General features: G+C 38.5%; 1 protein-coding gene across 1 annotated transcript in view; it reads left to right on the top strand.

Annotated features, from left to right (window-relative positions):
- The window catches only part of MAGI2 (membrane associated guanylate kinase, WW and PDZ domain containing 2), a 1,366,741-nt gene that overhangs the window by 1,118,121 nt on the left and 232,740 nt on the right, over positions 1-15,880 (top strand). Inside the window, 1 exon segment of the mRNA XM_053926810.1 lies at positions 15,217-15,855. Coding sequence (XP_053782785.1) covers positions 15,217-15,855 — 639 coding nt within the window.

Raw genomic sequence — 15,880 nt, forward strand, 5'->3', positions numbered from 1 at the left:
CTTTAATTTGTATTTCTTAAGAGAGTTTGTAAAAGCCACATAGATCCACACCTACAAAATTCAAGGTGAGGAGTTTGGGTGATTATTGAAATATTTAAAGGATAAGCTTTTGCTTATCTGAATTAGTAACAGAGACAACCTCAATTCACTAGACAGTTTCTGTCCTATTCCCAAGCCTGGCCCTAAGGAACAGCAGAGCATGAAATCACCAGCTAATTAATGGTGCCCTGTATGATGGCGATGGAACTCTGAAAAATCTTTAAATGCAAGATTTTTTTTGCCATAATTTCCTGACACTGCCCCACTCCACAAGATAATCATTTTTCACTCTACTTTGCTGAATTAAAGATTTGAGTTTTCCTGTAATCAAGGTGAAGGTAAAATTTTATTATTGTTTCTACTACACTTTTTCCCCCTCTGTAGTCAGAAAAAAAGATGTCCTTTCTTCCTTCTGAAGCTCACATTCTAGCTAAACTCAAATTCGCATTCTCTGATCTTTAGCCTATATTTTAAGTTTCTTTCCTACTTCCTCCTTCTCTTCTCTCCCGTCTGTCTGCTCCTTTTAGTTACTTTTCTATTTATTTCCTGCCTTTTTTTTTCTACCAGAATTCTTACACATAGTGGGTAGACAACCAGCGTCCGAGTCCACTTTCTCACTACTCATTCCTTCTCCAGTTTCCTGAAATTAAACTTAGAAATGTCCCTGAGTTCCACCCACTGGTGAAATCAATGGCCACTCTGCAATCTATTGTTCTATTCTTGCCACACTGGAAACAAGTGAGGTGCCCCTCTTCAAATGCCTTTCTTTTCTGACACCTTGCAATTATGGCTCTGCCCTACCAACTCACTTTCCTCTCTCCTTCACTGGCTCTCCTCCCTGGGAGTACCCTCCTGGAGTTAACACCATTTCCCAAAACTCACGGCACCTTGCTTTGGACAGCTCATCTTCTGACAGCTCATATGAATACTTCCTTGAATCATTTCCTGGCTGCTAATTTTTGTCTTCAACAAACGTTCTTGAGCTCTTACTCTGCGTCACTGCCACACTGGATGTCCACTACAAACATGAGAAATAAGAATAGCTGTTTTGTACTTCACTCCAAAGAGAAGTAGAAAACCTCCCTTCTGGTTTTTATTTTATTATATTTGGTACTTTTTTTAAATCCTCACCCAAGGATATGATTTTATTGATTTTAGAGAGAGAGGAAGGAAGAGAGAGAGGGAGAGAGAAACATCGATGTGAGAGAAGAATCAATTGGTGGCCTCCTGTACACACTAGGCAGGGATAGGACCCACAACCTTTCGGTGCACGGAGCAACCAGCTGAGACACCTGGCCAGGGCTTGTCTGGTACTTTTGTGAGCACTGGTTATTTTTAATATTTCACTGAAATCCTATAAAGCAGTCATGCATTTACCCATGATGAATATATGATAGTTTTTCTTTGCTAGCTTGACTTATATAGTTCATAGTATATCAGGTTAGGGATTGTGTCTTACTCATCTTTGTATCTCCTAGGCCCTTCCCAGAGAACGTGGTAATGATCCCATAAATGTTTATTGAATGGATACTAAAACATATAATTATTGTATTATGACTAAAAAGTATATCAACCTAATTTGAGTTACACTGGTTGATTCATGCTGATTAAAAATTCTGATTGGTAGTTAAATTAGTGAAAACAGAATAACTAAATTACTATTTAATAAAAAAGTTAAGGTTGAAAAATCATTTTAAACACGAAATCTATAAAGAAATAACAAGAGATTTCTGAGAGTGAAAGCTTAAGACCTAGGTCTCTATGCCCATGACTCTAAAATGTGAATCTGTGGCCCATCACCACTGCAAGTCCACTGCCCTTCCCACTGCACTCCACCAATCACCGATCCTAACTTCTCTCCGACCATGAACTCTCACGCACATCAGTGACATGACCATTCTCACAGATGACAAGATTGACACTTTAAATATTTCTTTAATTTGTAAGATTTTGAAAATAATAATATCGTGTATTTCATACATTTAGAATATACAAGATACATCATAACAACATTTATCTTCTGCATGTGTTGATTCGATCAACCTCAGTTAGTAATTTAAGTTATTGTTAAAAATAGTAAGTGTTAGTGCATCCTTCCTGATTAGAAAAAATTAATAAAGACTCTAAGAAAATTTGGGCTAAATGAAGAAAAATAATTAAATGAAAGAGATTACTGAAGTTTATTTTTGGTATTCCCTTTGCCTTTGCACAAAATAAATAAATAGCTTTTTAGCTCTAATCTTTCTCCACAAAGCAGGTAGATAATTGCATGGTTAGTGGGTGAATAAATTTAAGAACCTGCAGTCAAACCCATAGGGAAAAATGAAACTAAGACCAAAGAAAAGACATTTCATAGCAGAAAGTGTCTGATATTGTTTCTCTTTTCTATCATTTCAAGTCTGAATTTTAATTAATGTTTTTCCAATATCCTGACTCAAATCTTTCATGCTAAAGAAATTATTGAAAGATTGACTAACAAACTTTTGACATACTAATAAATATTTATGATCTGCTGGTGTATTGTTATATTATCCCTTGACTATATTCTTAGATCTCTTGCATCCAAAGGCCAGTAATTAGGGATGTGCAGTATGACTTCATGCTTTCCCTGTGTCAGTTTCATGAGTAGAATTCAAAATGGAAATGGGTAACAATAGCATGCCTTCAACAGCCATTGGTTACTGTTTGCATAGAAAAGTTAGCATGTCTGTGTAGCTAAAACTGGAAATACAGTGTACCAAAAAAAATAATCCAGTATATCTGTTTTATATGTTCTAGACCCAAGGAACCTGATACCTTTACAATTAGCTCATGAGCTAATTGCCCCTTCCACGTGAAACAAACCTTGAAATTTTATAAATACTCTTATATATAGAAACAAACATCTACATAGTTACAACACAAGCCTGAATATAACCCCAAACACAGTAGCGATAAGGAAGCTCTCCCACTTTGCATCTGTAGTATTTGGTTTCTCTAAGCCAAAATCACTTCTGTAAAATGGGGACAGTATATTCTCCATTAGGCTATTTCAAAGGTTAAATAAGATTAAGTCTCTGGAGTGCTTAGCAGAGTTCTTGGCATGCAGTTTATCATTCTTATTACATAAATAGTAGCTATAGTTATTGTTAGCCAATTTACTCATTGTTCTGTGGACTCCAATAACATATTTATTGGTAGAAAGGATTATTGGATGGTTTTTGCATTGTCTAGGCCATCCCTGTCCACCCACCCCCCCCCAAAAAAATCAGGAGACTATAAAACTTTAAATTTTCAATTGATTCATCTGGAACTATATGATTTTTGCATTTTACTATGACTTGCAGGAACTTTGAAATCAAAGTACTAATACTATCATTATAAAATTATTGCTAAATTTAAGTTTAAGAAGCAAGAAATTTTCATTGTTTTTGACTGCAATGAACTATATTTTGTGAAAATATAAAATGTATTGTAACCCTTAAGTGAGAAAATTAACATATAAACATGTGGACCTATTACATACATACTCACATAGGTACGTGTTCAATAGTGGTGGTAAGAGGGGTCAACTTCCAATCTTTGGTGATGATTCTTTGCTAACTTATTCCAATCAGCTCCAGTAACATTTAATCATTGTAACCTTGATAACAGCAGGGAATTCGATTATTTTTCTCTGTGCCCTTTGTCTGTGGTATCTGAGGATAATAATCCCCCATTGTCTACAGGGAAATTGCTGCATATTTTCCTTAAGCTCCTAGACGGTGGCATTATTCATCCCCAAAAGAATCTGTGTACAGTGTCTAGCATAGAGAGGGGAGTGGTGAGGTATTCTCTCTCTGAAGGATGTTCTTGGATCTCTGATATTATAAGATACCATATCGATTTCTCTTTCTCTCCCCCTAAGTCAAAGAAATAATAACTACCTTTCTCTGGATTCCAAATTTTCAGTACAGCCAAAGTAAATTTTTTCTTCCCCTTTGCCATGTGGTTGAGGGATTTTTAATTGGCAGTCTTTGGTGTATATGGCCCAGTGGGAAGACTGACTTCTCGATACTTGTATAAAATATTGCTCCTTCAGAAACTGAAGTTGGAAATAAAAGCTTCCAAGTTTGAACGATCAAAGTCTGTCAGGGAAGATTCACATCTGCCAAGTCTGTTTCCCTCTTAACAAGTTAGAAGGGGTCGCTTGTCAAACCTTGGACCAGTGTGTGTGCAAAATATAAATATACAGTCACATTTTTAGCACGGCACATTTGTTCCTTCTGCCAGCTATTTTATGCAGCTCAGCACTTTAATGCTGCTCCAGTTCAGAAATCCATATGGGAGAAATATTCTGGCATCTCTTGCTTCAGCAAGCAGCAGGGGCTCTGTAGTTCTTCACGTGAAGGGAGGGAAAGAGGAGATCAACATGATCCTATATGTCACGCTTCTAGTTAAGGACGGTTGACTGGCTTGCAGTGGAAGCACTAGCCAGACCCCACTCCAGAAATACCACGTAGGGATTTAGAAATCTAGAGGCCAGAGCTTCCCTGGCCAAGCAGCCCCGCCAATACAGACACCCTCGCCTCGCATCCAGAGACTCGGGACCAGCGCTCAGCTCACAGTGGAGCAAGTAGTGTATGTTTTTTTTTTCCCCCAGAGAAATTCAAGGAAACAACTTTACAGAATCTTATCTGGAGTCTTGAAATAGAGTTTTTACCCCATTTTGTATACCGATTTTACAGTATCAAAAACTAAATCCTACTTCCCTCTGACTAAAATACTACTTCCATCTGTCTTAAAAGTGTGTGTAGGTGGGTAGGTCAGGTAGCAAACACTCAGAGTTAGAAACACTCTCAACCACTGGACAGGAGGCAGAGTCCGAAATGAAGTGGATGCACCAACGCCCCAGCCCTTGTTATTCAGTGTTCTTGCTCACTCTGAATGGCTGAAAACCAACAGTTGCGAGTAGAGCAGAATAAACTTCTGGAAAGCATGTCTGTGGACAGTTTCTGCTCCACCCTAGCCAGCTCTCTGCCAGCATTTCAGGAGTTGGAATAAGATCCGATATGATGGTGGGTCATGCCACATTGGCCTCTAGGAGCCATTTATGGGTTTTCTTTTTAATCATGATTGCTCAGGAATACAGTTGATGCTGTGTGGCAATAAGCATACATGTTGCTTAATATCCATGTAAAATGACTCTCCTACAAGGTCCCTCTGCATCTCAAGTTTTCATGGGGGGTGCTATGTGGCTGAGAATATTTCGTGATGCATCTGCCTTCATTGTGTTCCTAACATAGGAGAGGACAAGAGAACTCTGAAATATTTTTATCTTGCTCTTGTAAGTTTCATGTCCTGGCAAAGGTTTTAAGATCTTTAAAGTATTTTGTTTTTATTTTCTTCTAATACAATCACAAGTTCTGTTTAGATACAAGGACTATTTTCATTTTATAGGGTCCCTATGAAAACTTCTTAGTCACTTTTTGGTGTTTAAAATTCATTACATTGTTGTAGAGAAATGACAAGCTCACTGACCATTTTATCCCGTTGAATTCCTTGAATTCCGAAAGTGAGCCAGCTATTTAGAAACCTCTGCTCTGGAGTTTTGCAAGGCAGTCTTTTGTGCTTTCCTTTTGTAGCTTTACTCAGTTCCCATTTGAAGTGTTGTTTCCTCTTTGCCAGATCAGCAAACAATCAGTGCCTTTAGATTCTCTTAGAATGTATTTTCTTTCTCCTTCCCAACAAAGTGAAATGCAAGTATTTAAATGTATCTTACCACTCAATGCCAAACACAAAAGAAATGTAAATAGATTGTCAGGCTAATTCACATCTGCCAGGGAGTAACTGTTGGATGCTTGCTGATTTAGCACAATTTTTTAAACCAGGCTTTTAATTAGGCATCTGCACAGGGTCACAAAGATGACATTATAAAATGTGATTAAGAAGTCTTTCATTCTTTTGAGAAATATGTGGCTATGCTAAGATCTTGGTATCCTTCTGCCTGCAGAGTATTGGAGTAACTGGCTGCATTTGCAGAAAATCAGAGAACCTTGGGGTGAGGTCCCAGAGTCCTGTCTCTCACCTGTGTAACTGCACCACTGAAAGTCCCCAACGCCTTGCATGAGGCAGTGGGGGAGCATTCCACATTCTCACCAGATGTAGGAACTCTTAAAGCTGCACCTTAGAAATGATCTTTCATGACTTTTCCATTTCACATGAAAGAAATTTAGACCAAGACAAATTAAATCACTTACGTGAGATCACACAACGATTGAAATAATTTATACTAGAGCTTATGTTTCACGATAGTGACAGTTTTGTAAGTCACAGGGCCTGTCATCTCTCTGCCTGGACATTCTCAAAGCCCCCTTCCAAACAGCACATTTTGCAGAACAGCAGAAAGTGGACTGAGCTATTGTAATGGACTCCCTGAGCTATTGCAACTACTTGCTTCAGTGCTTCTTTACACCAATTTAGCTAGTTAAGAGAACGTTGCAGTTCATCTCTCAATCTTCATATTCAGGAATTAAAGACATTTCACCCAGCCTTCCGACTCATATGATTTGAGGGACACGAAAGAGTCCCAAGTCAAAATAAGTGCTGGAGTGTTTGACATTTTTAACATTCATGTTGAAGTCTTGGGTTCAGTTAGTAAATCTTACCTAATCATCAATGTGACTCTTGAGAAGTTACTTAACTTCTCCTTGGCTCAGTTTCCACATGTATAAAGTGCAGATAACAAGCTTATCGCATATGGATTTAGTAAGGATTAGTGATGCGGTGTTTGCAAATGCAAGATAAATATTCAGTATATTAAAATGGTTGTCACTGTGGTCAGAGGAATTCCCAGTGCGGTGCTATTAGTGTGGTTGAGTGGTTTGGAGTATTAGGCTATCAGGACGAGTAACACACTCAACAATAGGAGGTGGTCAGAAAGATGATCAAAAATGTAAAGCTGGCCTCAGAGGGTGACTTGAATGGGGGCTTTGGTTTGTTAATGGGGACAAAGGAAGAGGAGAAGCAGGAAACTGGAAAGAACAGAGCATGTATAGGGACACAGCCCAGGACTTAGACCCACCAAAGCAGCGTAGGTTGGGAAGATGCAGGAGCTGCTGAAAGTGTAGACTGAGAGCCTTGTGTGCTGTGCGAGAGAATTTTGCCTCAATCCCCTTTCTGTGAGCAGGCACTGCAGAAAGTTAAGTAGAGAGAACACAAACGAGTGTGGTGTGGAAAATGAATTGACAGGAAGGCAGGTGTAAGGCAAGTGCCCTGCTCTTCACAGCCACTGGCACTGACGCCCTTGACACACCCCCAGGTCCTCAGCCAGTCCTGACCAGGAGGGGGGATTTATTAGCAATTCATGTACTTGTAAAGGTCAAAATGAGGTGAGACTAGGGAACCCCATAATCCCATGGGATCATTGATTTATGCCATATGCTAGGTTCCCTTCTCCTGCCCTCGTCTTTTCTGCTAAGACATCAGGAAGACAAGCTAAGAAACTGTTGCAGAGGGTGTACAATAGATGGTAAGGTCCTGTCCTCAGATGATGGAAGTAGGAAAAGAAAAAAAGGAACCAAGGGAAGAGATGTCCCAGAGGTAGAATCCAAAACTCTTTGCCTTAGAATGAAGAAAATACCTTAGATCATGTGGTTCAGTCTCTGTTTTTATGACATGGCATCTGACTCACAGTCGCAGTTGAGTATAATAGATCTTGAATGAATTAATGAATAAATGAGGAGTACGACCCACAGATGTGTTGACAGCACTAATTGTTGGCATACTTTGCACAAGCACATAAAACTCCTGACACCTGAATCAGTGCTCTCTCCATTATGCCACAGTTTGCCTCATCATGTAGGGGAAAAAGGTTAAAACATTATCTCAACCTTATTTTAGTACTACAGCTCATTTTCATTCAGAATGTCATTTATAATGTAGCACAGAAGAATTAATAAACTAAAATCTTCTGATGAAGGCATTTTGTCCTGCCTCTGACACCTTTCACAACCTAAATATTTGACTTTGCATTTCTGCATAATTTGGTGGATGTCTGCAATAATGCTATCTGCAAGACAGATATTTAAGGTCGGTAGAACCCCAGTAAGGTCCAGAACGTCTAAAGTGGAATCTATTTCGATTGATGGTTCTTTTTCTTTAAAGTGAAGTTTAAATTTTTTATTTACGATTTGCTCTTTCTCTTACTTATGCATTCATTGGTTGCTTCTTGTATGTGCCCGGACTGAAGATCGAACCCACCACCTTGGCATATCAAGACAATGTTCTAACCAACTGAGCTACCCAGCCAGGGCCAATGGCTGGTACTTTTTGTAACTTTCATTCTAAAGAGACCTTCTGGGAATTTTAGAAAATGCTTTAATTTACTCCAAATAATAATGCTTCTCCCTTTAAAAGAACAGAAATCAAGGAAATAGTCTTGATTTTTTTCACAAAAGAAATTATATTTAGGTATAAGGAAAAACTTTTAGACAATGAGAGACACAGAACACTATAACAGATTCATCAGGAAACCTGAGAAAATAAGACAAGGGGCCACTTTTTCCCTTGGGCACTTACCTCTGGACCTTTCTCGTGACATGAAATAGCTGAGAATAGGCCGACACCCACAGGTCTGGATGTTCTGAGTTCCCTCTGCCGCCCCACAGCTGCTGCTACACAGCGCAGACGTGCTCTTGTCTTTCAGACCCCTCCATCCTGACCACACTGTATTTCTGTTCCAGAAGGATCCAGGATCCTTTCATGAGGCACTAGTCTTTCTTGTTGGGAAGCAGTGCGTGTGGTTACAAGGATGAACATAACTGCCCTGTCAAATTTCTGCAATCAAACTGCCAAATACATTCATAAAGTTCAGCTGTTTCTTTTCAAGTATTTGTAATTGCAACTATTTATTCTTTCTCATCCTTAGGACACATTTACTTTCCAATCATTGTCAGTCATTCGTTAAAATTTTCAAATATGTATTTCTATATGTAGCATTACTATAGTGCGGTGTCACCTACAGAACATTTCACAGACATCTCTTTCCTGTAAGGTAGGTAGAACAATATTGTTATCTCCTTCTTACAGACGAGGAGACTGATGTTGCGTGACCTGCTCAGAGAGTGACCCAAGGAGACCCAGCTTCAATGCCATTTGTCTATCTGACATGCCACAATCCTTCACTTTGTAAAAGAAATTTTATCAAGAGCAGTTATTTTCAATTTAATTGAAGTGATGCATAGCACACCCCCAAAAGTAAATGTCAAATTTTATTATGTTTGTGGGTGTTATAGAAATGAATGAAAATGAATATTCAATATTATAATAAAATAGTCTACTATAACAAAATTATATATATATATTAGTATTAAAAACACAAACTAATACAAGTTTCAGATAATAAAGGTAAATCAAATCTAAATATCTGGAATAGAAATTTAAAAATAGTCATATTTCAATGTAGAGTACATGTAATTGGTAAGATGGAAACTGTCAGTGAGAATTTTGTTTCTCTTCGCCGAAATTTATATGACTTGGCACAAACAGAAGTTAGAAGCACTAAAGGCAGTAAATTTAGCTGTGAAATCTATTCCAGTTTTCCTCTGACTAAATCTCTTTATCTTTTATTCAATAAGAATTTATTCTAAATACCTAGAGTTCTCGACATAGAGATGATACTCTGTGTATTTTGTGGAGAAAACTTGGAACAGGTAGAAAACTTCCAGAAAGGAATAAGCCTGAGAGAAACCTGTAGTCACAAACATGAGATACGAGCAGTCTGAAGAGGAGTAACAGACGTCTTTGAAGACGTAAGGAAAGAAATGATGTAGTCGGGAAGAAGTTACACATAGTAAAGAAACACACTTGATGATGGAGGAATAGCAGACCTCAATTAAAAGGCAAGTAGCAAGTTGTAAACTGTGAGCAGTAAAGATACCATCTTTACTAGAATGGTAACTTATTGGGTGGTCAAGACAAAAATAAGTTGGAAAGACTTTTGGCAAAGAGTGTTAAACAGCAGCAAGTCTAAAGATGGAGTAGTTTGAACTTAATAGAGGAGACTATAGGATGAGAATGAAGTGTGAAGAAAATCATTCTTGTCTGGTCCAAGGTGGTGATTAAGGAAGGTAGACAGCAAGTGGTGAGAGAGAGGCTGAAAGGAAGACTGCAGACCAGTGACTCAAAAATGTGGAAGCAGAGAAAAGAAGTATAAAAATAAGCCCATTTTTAGTAATGCTTTAAGAGGGCCTTATTTCATCCAAACTGATGAAATACCCAAGAGGTATCCAATATTAAATTCTGATTTTCATGGCTAAGAAAAAAAACAGTTATCTTAGCACATTTTCCCATAGAGTCCAGCAGATTTAAACTTCCTGCTCCATCAGCTTCACTATCCTTCGCTTGCTCCTTCCCATAATTGGGAGTCAGGACATTGTGAGACCAGCCCTGTGGGGATGCCAAGCTCATCAATCCCACCAAATGTAACCAACAGGCTGGAGGTCAGCAGCCCCAGAACCAGCTGGCTTCAATATGGCCTAAAGGAAATGGCCATACAGGAAACAGGGTAACCTTGCAGGCAACGTGGCAACGAAAAGGTCTGCTTGGCTTTCCAAAGAAATGCATCATCTTATTTTAATGGAGAACCTTTCTTTGGTAAAAATTAAAAGTTTTCACAAGCATCATCTCATTTTCACAGTAACCCTGCGAAAGAGAAAATAGAGGAGATATTTTAATTCCCATTTTGTAAAAGAATAAATTGAGAGGTAGAAAGATCAAATGACTCTTTTCCAATTCTCCCTCCTAAGTAGGCCAGCAGGGTTGGGGCTAGCGCCAATTTTCCTAATGAGGTTTCTTTTTGTGCTCTTAAGCCCAGTCTGTCCCAGGACTTGGCATGGTACCATCAGATGACACACACCAGGTGGCTCATATTTTTATTTCACAACATGTAAATGACATTCATACAGCACAGTCTATAAATATCCTCCCAGTCAGTTCTATCTGAACAAGCAAGTGTTTGCTTACATCTCCACTTACAACAATTTTGGCATGATGCATGTCTAGGCAGATACAGACATAAATGTAGATGTAGCTGTAGACACAGATACAGAGATAGATATAGATACAGATTAGATGTCGATATGTAGCTATAGATAGGTAGATAATTTATCCTCACTGGAGGACATTTTTTTTCATTGCTTTTAGAGAGTGAGGAAAGAAGAGAGGGAGGGGAGAGAAAGAAACACCAATGAAAGAGAGAAGCATTGATGGGCTGTCTCCCCCATGTGACCAGACCTGGGAATGAACCTGCAACCTAGGCATGTGCCCTGACCAGGAACTAAACCTGCGACCTTTTGGTTATAGGACAATGCTCCATCCAGCTGAACCACACCAGCCTGGGTGCATCATATATTTTTTTTAAGTGAGCAGTTGAAAACTATCAAGTAGTTAGATAGTATTAACTGTGATAACCGACCCCTCATCTTTTACGTTCAGAAATCTGCATATCTCCACAAGATATTGTTGTAGGGTCTTTATCATTCCCATGCTTGATGACTTGAAAAATTACTCCAAGTGGAAAATATGCATAAATTATAAAAGTCAGTTTTAATAAGAACCACAAGTAGTTCCTATTCTGTTTCTAAATAGCAAGATCACATTAAAACTAAAAAAATAATAATAATATTAATCACTATAATTCAAATAACTACTCTTTAGACCTGGCGGGGTTGCTCGAGAACTTTAAGCATTACCCTTAATTCCTTTTCCCCTATGAATTTCCAGCATAGCAGAGGACAGGATAAAGCATGCTTGGGGACTGGGGCATTTGTTAACAGTGACTAAAGTCAGGGAGAACCGTACAGGAACATAGCATTTGTTACCTTCCTGCCTTTGACTTGCCCACTGAGAAACTGATACTCATCCTTGACTATGACTGTGGTGGGAATATCTTGACGGGACTGTCCTGATTTTGTAGAAGGATATAACCAAGGACAGATAATAATTACTGAAACAGCAATCACCCTTTGCATAACAGTTTATAGCTTATGAAACCTTTCACCTGCATGATTTCTTCTGTTATTTACCTTAGATCAATGAGGTGCTGTTATTATTGTTCCTCATTACTTCCGAAGCATCTGAGTCACAGAGGATTTCAGTTAGTTTTGAAAGTGACACAGTTAATAAGTGACGGAGCTGGAAATCAAACCAAAGTTGTTTGACTCCCTGACCCACGTAATGTCTGCCGCACCATGCAGCCGGCCACACCTACAGAAAATGCCAAATCAAGAATGGAGATGGGAAGGAAGATAGTCACCGTGTTATAAAACAAAACTATTCAAATAGGCAAAATGGGGAAATGAGATGGACTGCAAACAAAACCCAAATGAGCAATAAACTTATGAAAAGCTGCTCACCCTCACTAGCAATCTGGAAGATGAAAATTAAAACCATGATCACACCCATTAGATTAGCCAAAGTTAAAAGTCTAAGAATGCCAAGTACTGTGTCAGAGGGAAAGCAATGAAAGTTCTGATGTTGCCAGAGGGAGTGCAAGTTGATTTGACCTATTTTGTCAGCCATTGGCCATTATCTAACAGAGGTGAAGAAGCACGTGGCTTATGCCCAGCAGTTCTGTGCCAGAGCCCATACCTCAGAAAAACTCTCCATATGTGCCCATGGGCCATGGAAAGAGTTATGTTTAACCAAAAATTCACAAGAACCCTAGTGTCTATTAACAGAAGAATGGATAAATATTAATAAATAGTGACATAGTCATCCAATAGATCCTACATTGCGATGAAAATTAGTGAATTTGAGGTATAGATATCAAAATAGATAAATATCACAAATACATTTTAAGGGAAATTACAGAAGATTAATATGTGTACCATTTACAAAAGGTTTAAAATATGCAAAAATGTATGTTAAGGACATAATTATTCATGACATATTGCTTAGGGGTATTATTTATGGGTACCTAGGTGTGTTGGAAAAATATAAAGCACATGTGAATAACAAGCCTCCAGTGCAGGACAATGGTTACCTTTGGAAAGAGCAGGAAGGGAATACAAGTGGGAGAGGGCTGCTACCCAGGGCTCTTCGGCTAGTCTGAGCAGTGTTCTAATCACTAGGCTAGACGGCAGGGAGATTGTACACAGGTGTTTATTATTCTTTCAACTTTTCACTGTGTAAAATAAGTAACTTTAAAAATAGAAGAGGCAGCACGAGAAGGAAAATAAGTTGTCTGGATCAGTCACTTCTCTGGAATGACCAGAACCAGTTGAAAATGATGCCAAAGATTCCCCAGCTTCCCCAGTCTACTGAGGACTCATAGTAGAGGTTAACCATCCCAGTTCAGTCCTGAGTCCCAGTGCAGTGGCCCAGCCATTACCCCAGCACCCTTTCTGACAGACGTCATTGAAGACTGAAGTTGCAAGTGATCAATCCCATAGTCTGTAACGTTTTCTACAATCAGACCTAACCTGGATCCCTGAAAATGTTTGTTTCACTTTTCTGTCGCCTTATCTTTAGGGTTTTTAAGCAATTCTCTAGCATTTGGAAAGAGTGTTAACCAAGGCTATATGGTTGAGGACATTTTACTCAGGAGTGTTTTATTCTTAGATATATTTTTAAGTGCATTTAGTAGAGAAATAGTAACAGACACCTAAGAAAGGCCAGAAAAGTATATAACTCTGATACTTCAACTCTATTTTTTTTATCTTTGGAGTGTGCAATTTTGGTGGACAAGATGTCTAGAATAAAATCCCTAGTCATTTACACTACCTGATAAATTGATGTCTGTGGAGTTACTTATTTGACAATCTGTGAAAACATGTCTTCATTTCACACATACTCCTCAGCATAGTAAGGCAGAATCTCAATTTGCAAGTTCAATTCTCAAGCATTATGGTTTTTGAGGATAGAAATATTAATCAATGATAGAGCAGTTCTCCAAAAATAAAATTGTTATTCAGACATCATTGAATTTTTAAAACAGATATTTCAAACAAACATATTTTCCTGCATTATAAGGAAGAAATACTACTTCTCTGACTATATTTTGTAATGAATAATTTGCATCCAGGACATTTTTAATGTCATAAAGTTAACTATTAACCTGTGGACTTCTGTAACTGATAATTCATTGAGGAGAGAGGACAAATGCCTTTTCTGAAAAGATCTATAGAAATTTCAAATCGTGTAAGATAATAGGATGAGTCTGTGGCAGCTCTAGGTTTGAAAGCGAGAGTCCCAAATCTCCTCCATCCGATTTTAGCAATAATAACATTAATAATGTTCCACATTGTTTTGAGCACTCGCCATGTGTCAGGCACTGTACCAAGCTCTTCTTCTGCATTATCTCCTCTCATCCTCACAACAACTTTACAAATGAGAGGCTCATGGCTCAAAGCAGGTAAGTCATTTACCCAATATGACATATCTGCTAAGTAGTAGAGCCAGGATATTGTCCCAGATCCCTAGTCCTAATAACTCTGCTCTTGACCTTCACATGTGGATACTTGGAAACTTTACAGTTACACCTTGTGGTAGACAAAATATATCTCTGATATAATATATGTATATTATATATTATATCAGACATATATCATATATATTTTGTATGATATATTATATCATTATATAAAATATATATCTGATATATATCAGTTATGTATTATATATATGTATATATATAAATGGGCATGGGCAAAATATTTTCCTCTTCTGTGAAAAAAGATAAAAGGCAGTTGATTCCAGCAAGTGATACCAAAAATAAAATCTTGTACTGGGGCTCCAAAATTTTTATCAAAAACTTTTGACCACCATGTCGCAATGGATTGAAAATTTTATTAACTGAAAGGCATTGAAGATGGAAATGAAGATGAAAAAGAAACATAGAATGAGGGCTTCTTCAAGGTACAAATTCCTCTAAACTTTTATTTCTGACCATTTATTTCTGAATATGAAGTTGTTTCTGAACTTCAGAGATAACCACATAGCATTTTTTTCAGTATATTTGATCTGTATATTTGTTGGCAGACCTGTGATAACCTTGAATCACCTACAGTAAATTTAAATATTATTCTAATTGATTTCTTCACTGCTTCCTGAGAAACAGAGCACCACTTCACTGGTCTCATAAATAATTCCATTTCTCTATGTCAATGTTAATTGAACTTACCTCACATTGTCAATCTCTTTCCTTTTTCCCCACAGGTGATGTCATTGTCTATATTAATGAAGTTTGTGTCCTTGGACATACTCATGCAGATGTGGTCAAACTTTTCCAGTCTGTTCCTATTGGCCAGAGTGTCAGCCTGGTGTTGTGTCGTGGCTACCCTTTGCCCTTTGATCCCGAAGATCCTGCTAACAGCATGGTGCCACCCCTTGCAATAATGGAGAGACCACCTCCAGTGATGGTCAATGGAAGACATAACTATGAAACATATTTGGAATACATTTCTCGGACCTCACAGTCAGCTCCAGATATAACAGATCGGCCTCCCCATTCTTTGCACTCAATGCCAGCAGACAGCCAGCTAGATGGCACGTATCCACCGCCCGTCCACGACGACAATGTGTCTATGGCTTCGTCTGGGGCCACCCAAGCTGAACTTATGACCTTAACCATTGTGAAAGGTGCCCAGGGCTTTGGCTTCACTATTGCTGACAGTCCTACAGGACAGCGGGTGAAACAAATACTTGACATTCAAGGATGCCCTGGCCTGTGTGAAGGTGACCTCATCGTGGAGGTCAACCAGCAGAATGTGCAGAACCTGAGCCATACGGAAGTGGTGGATATACTGAAGGACTGTCCCATTGGAAGCGAGACTTCCTTGATTATCCATCGAGGAGGTAAGACAAAGCTGGCTCAGCAATT

Source organism: Desmodus rotundus, chromosome 6 (genome assembly GCF_022682495.2).
Source record: "Desmodus rotundus isolate HL8 chromosome 6, HLdesRot8A.1, whole genome shotgun sequence".
NCBI lineage: Eukaryota > Metazoa > Chordata > Mammalia > Chiroptera > Phyllostomidae > Desmodus > Desmodus rotundus.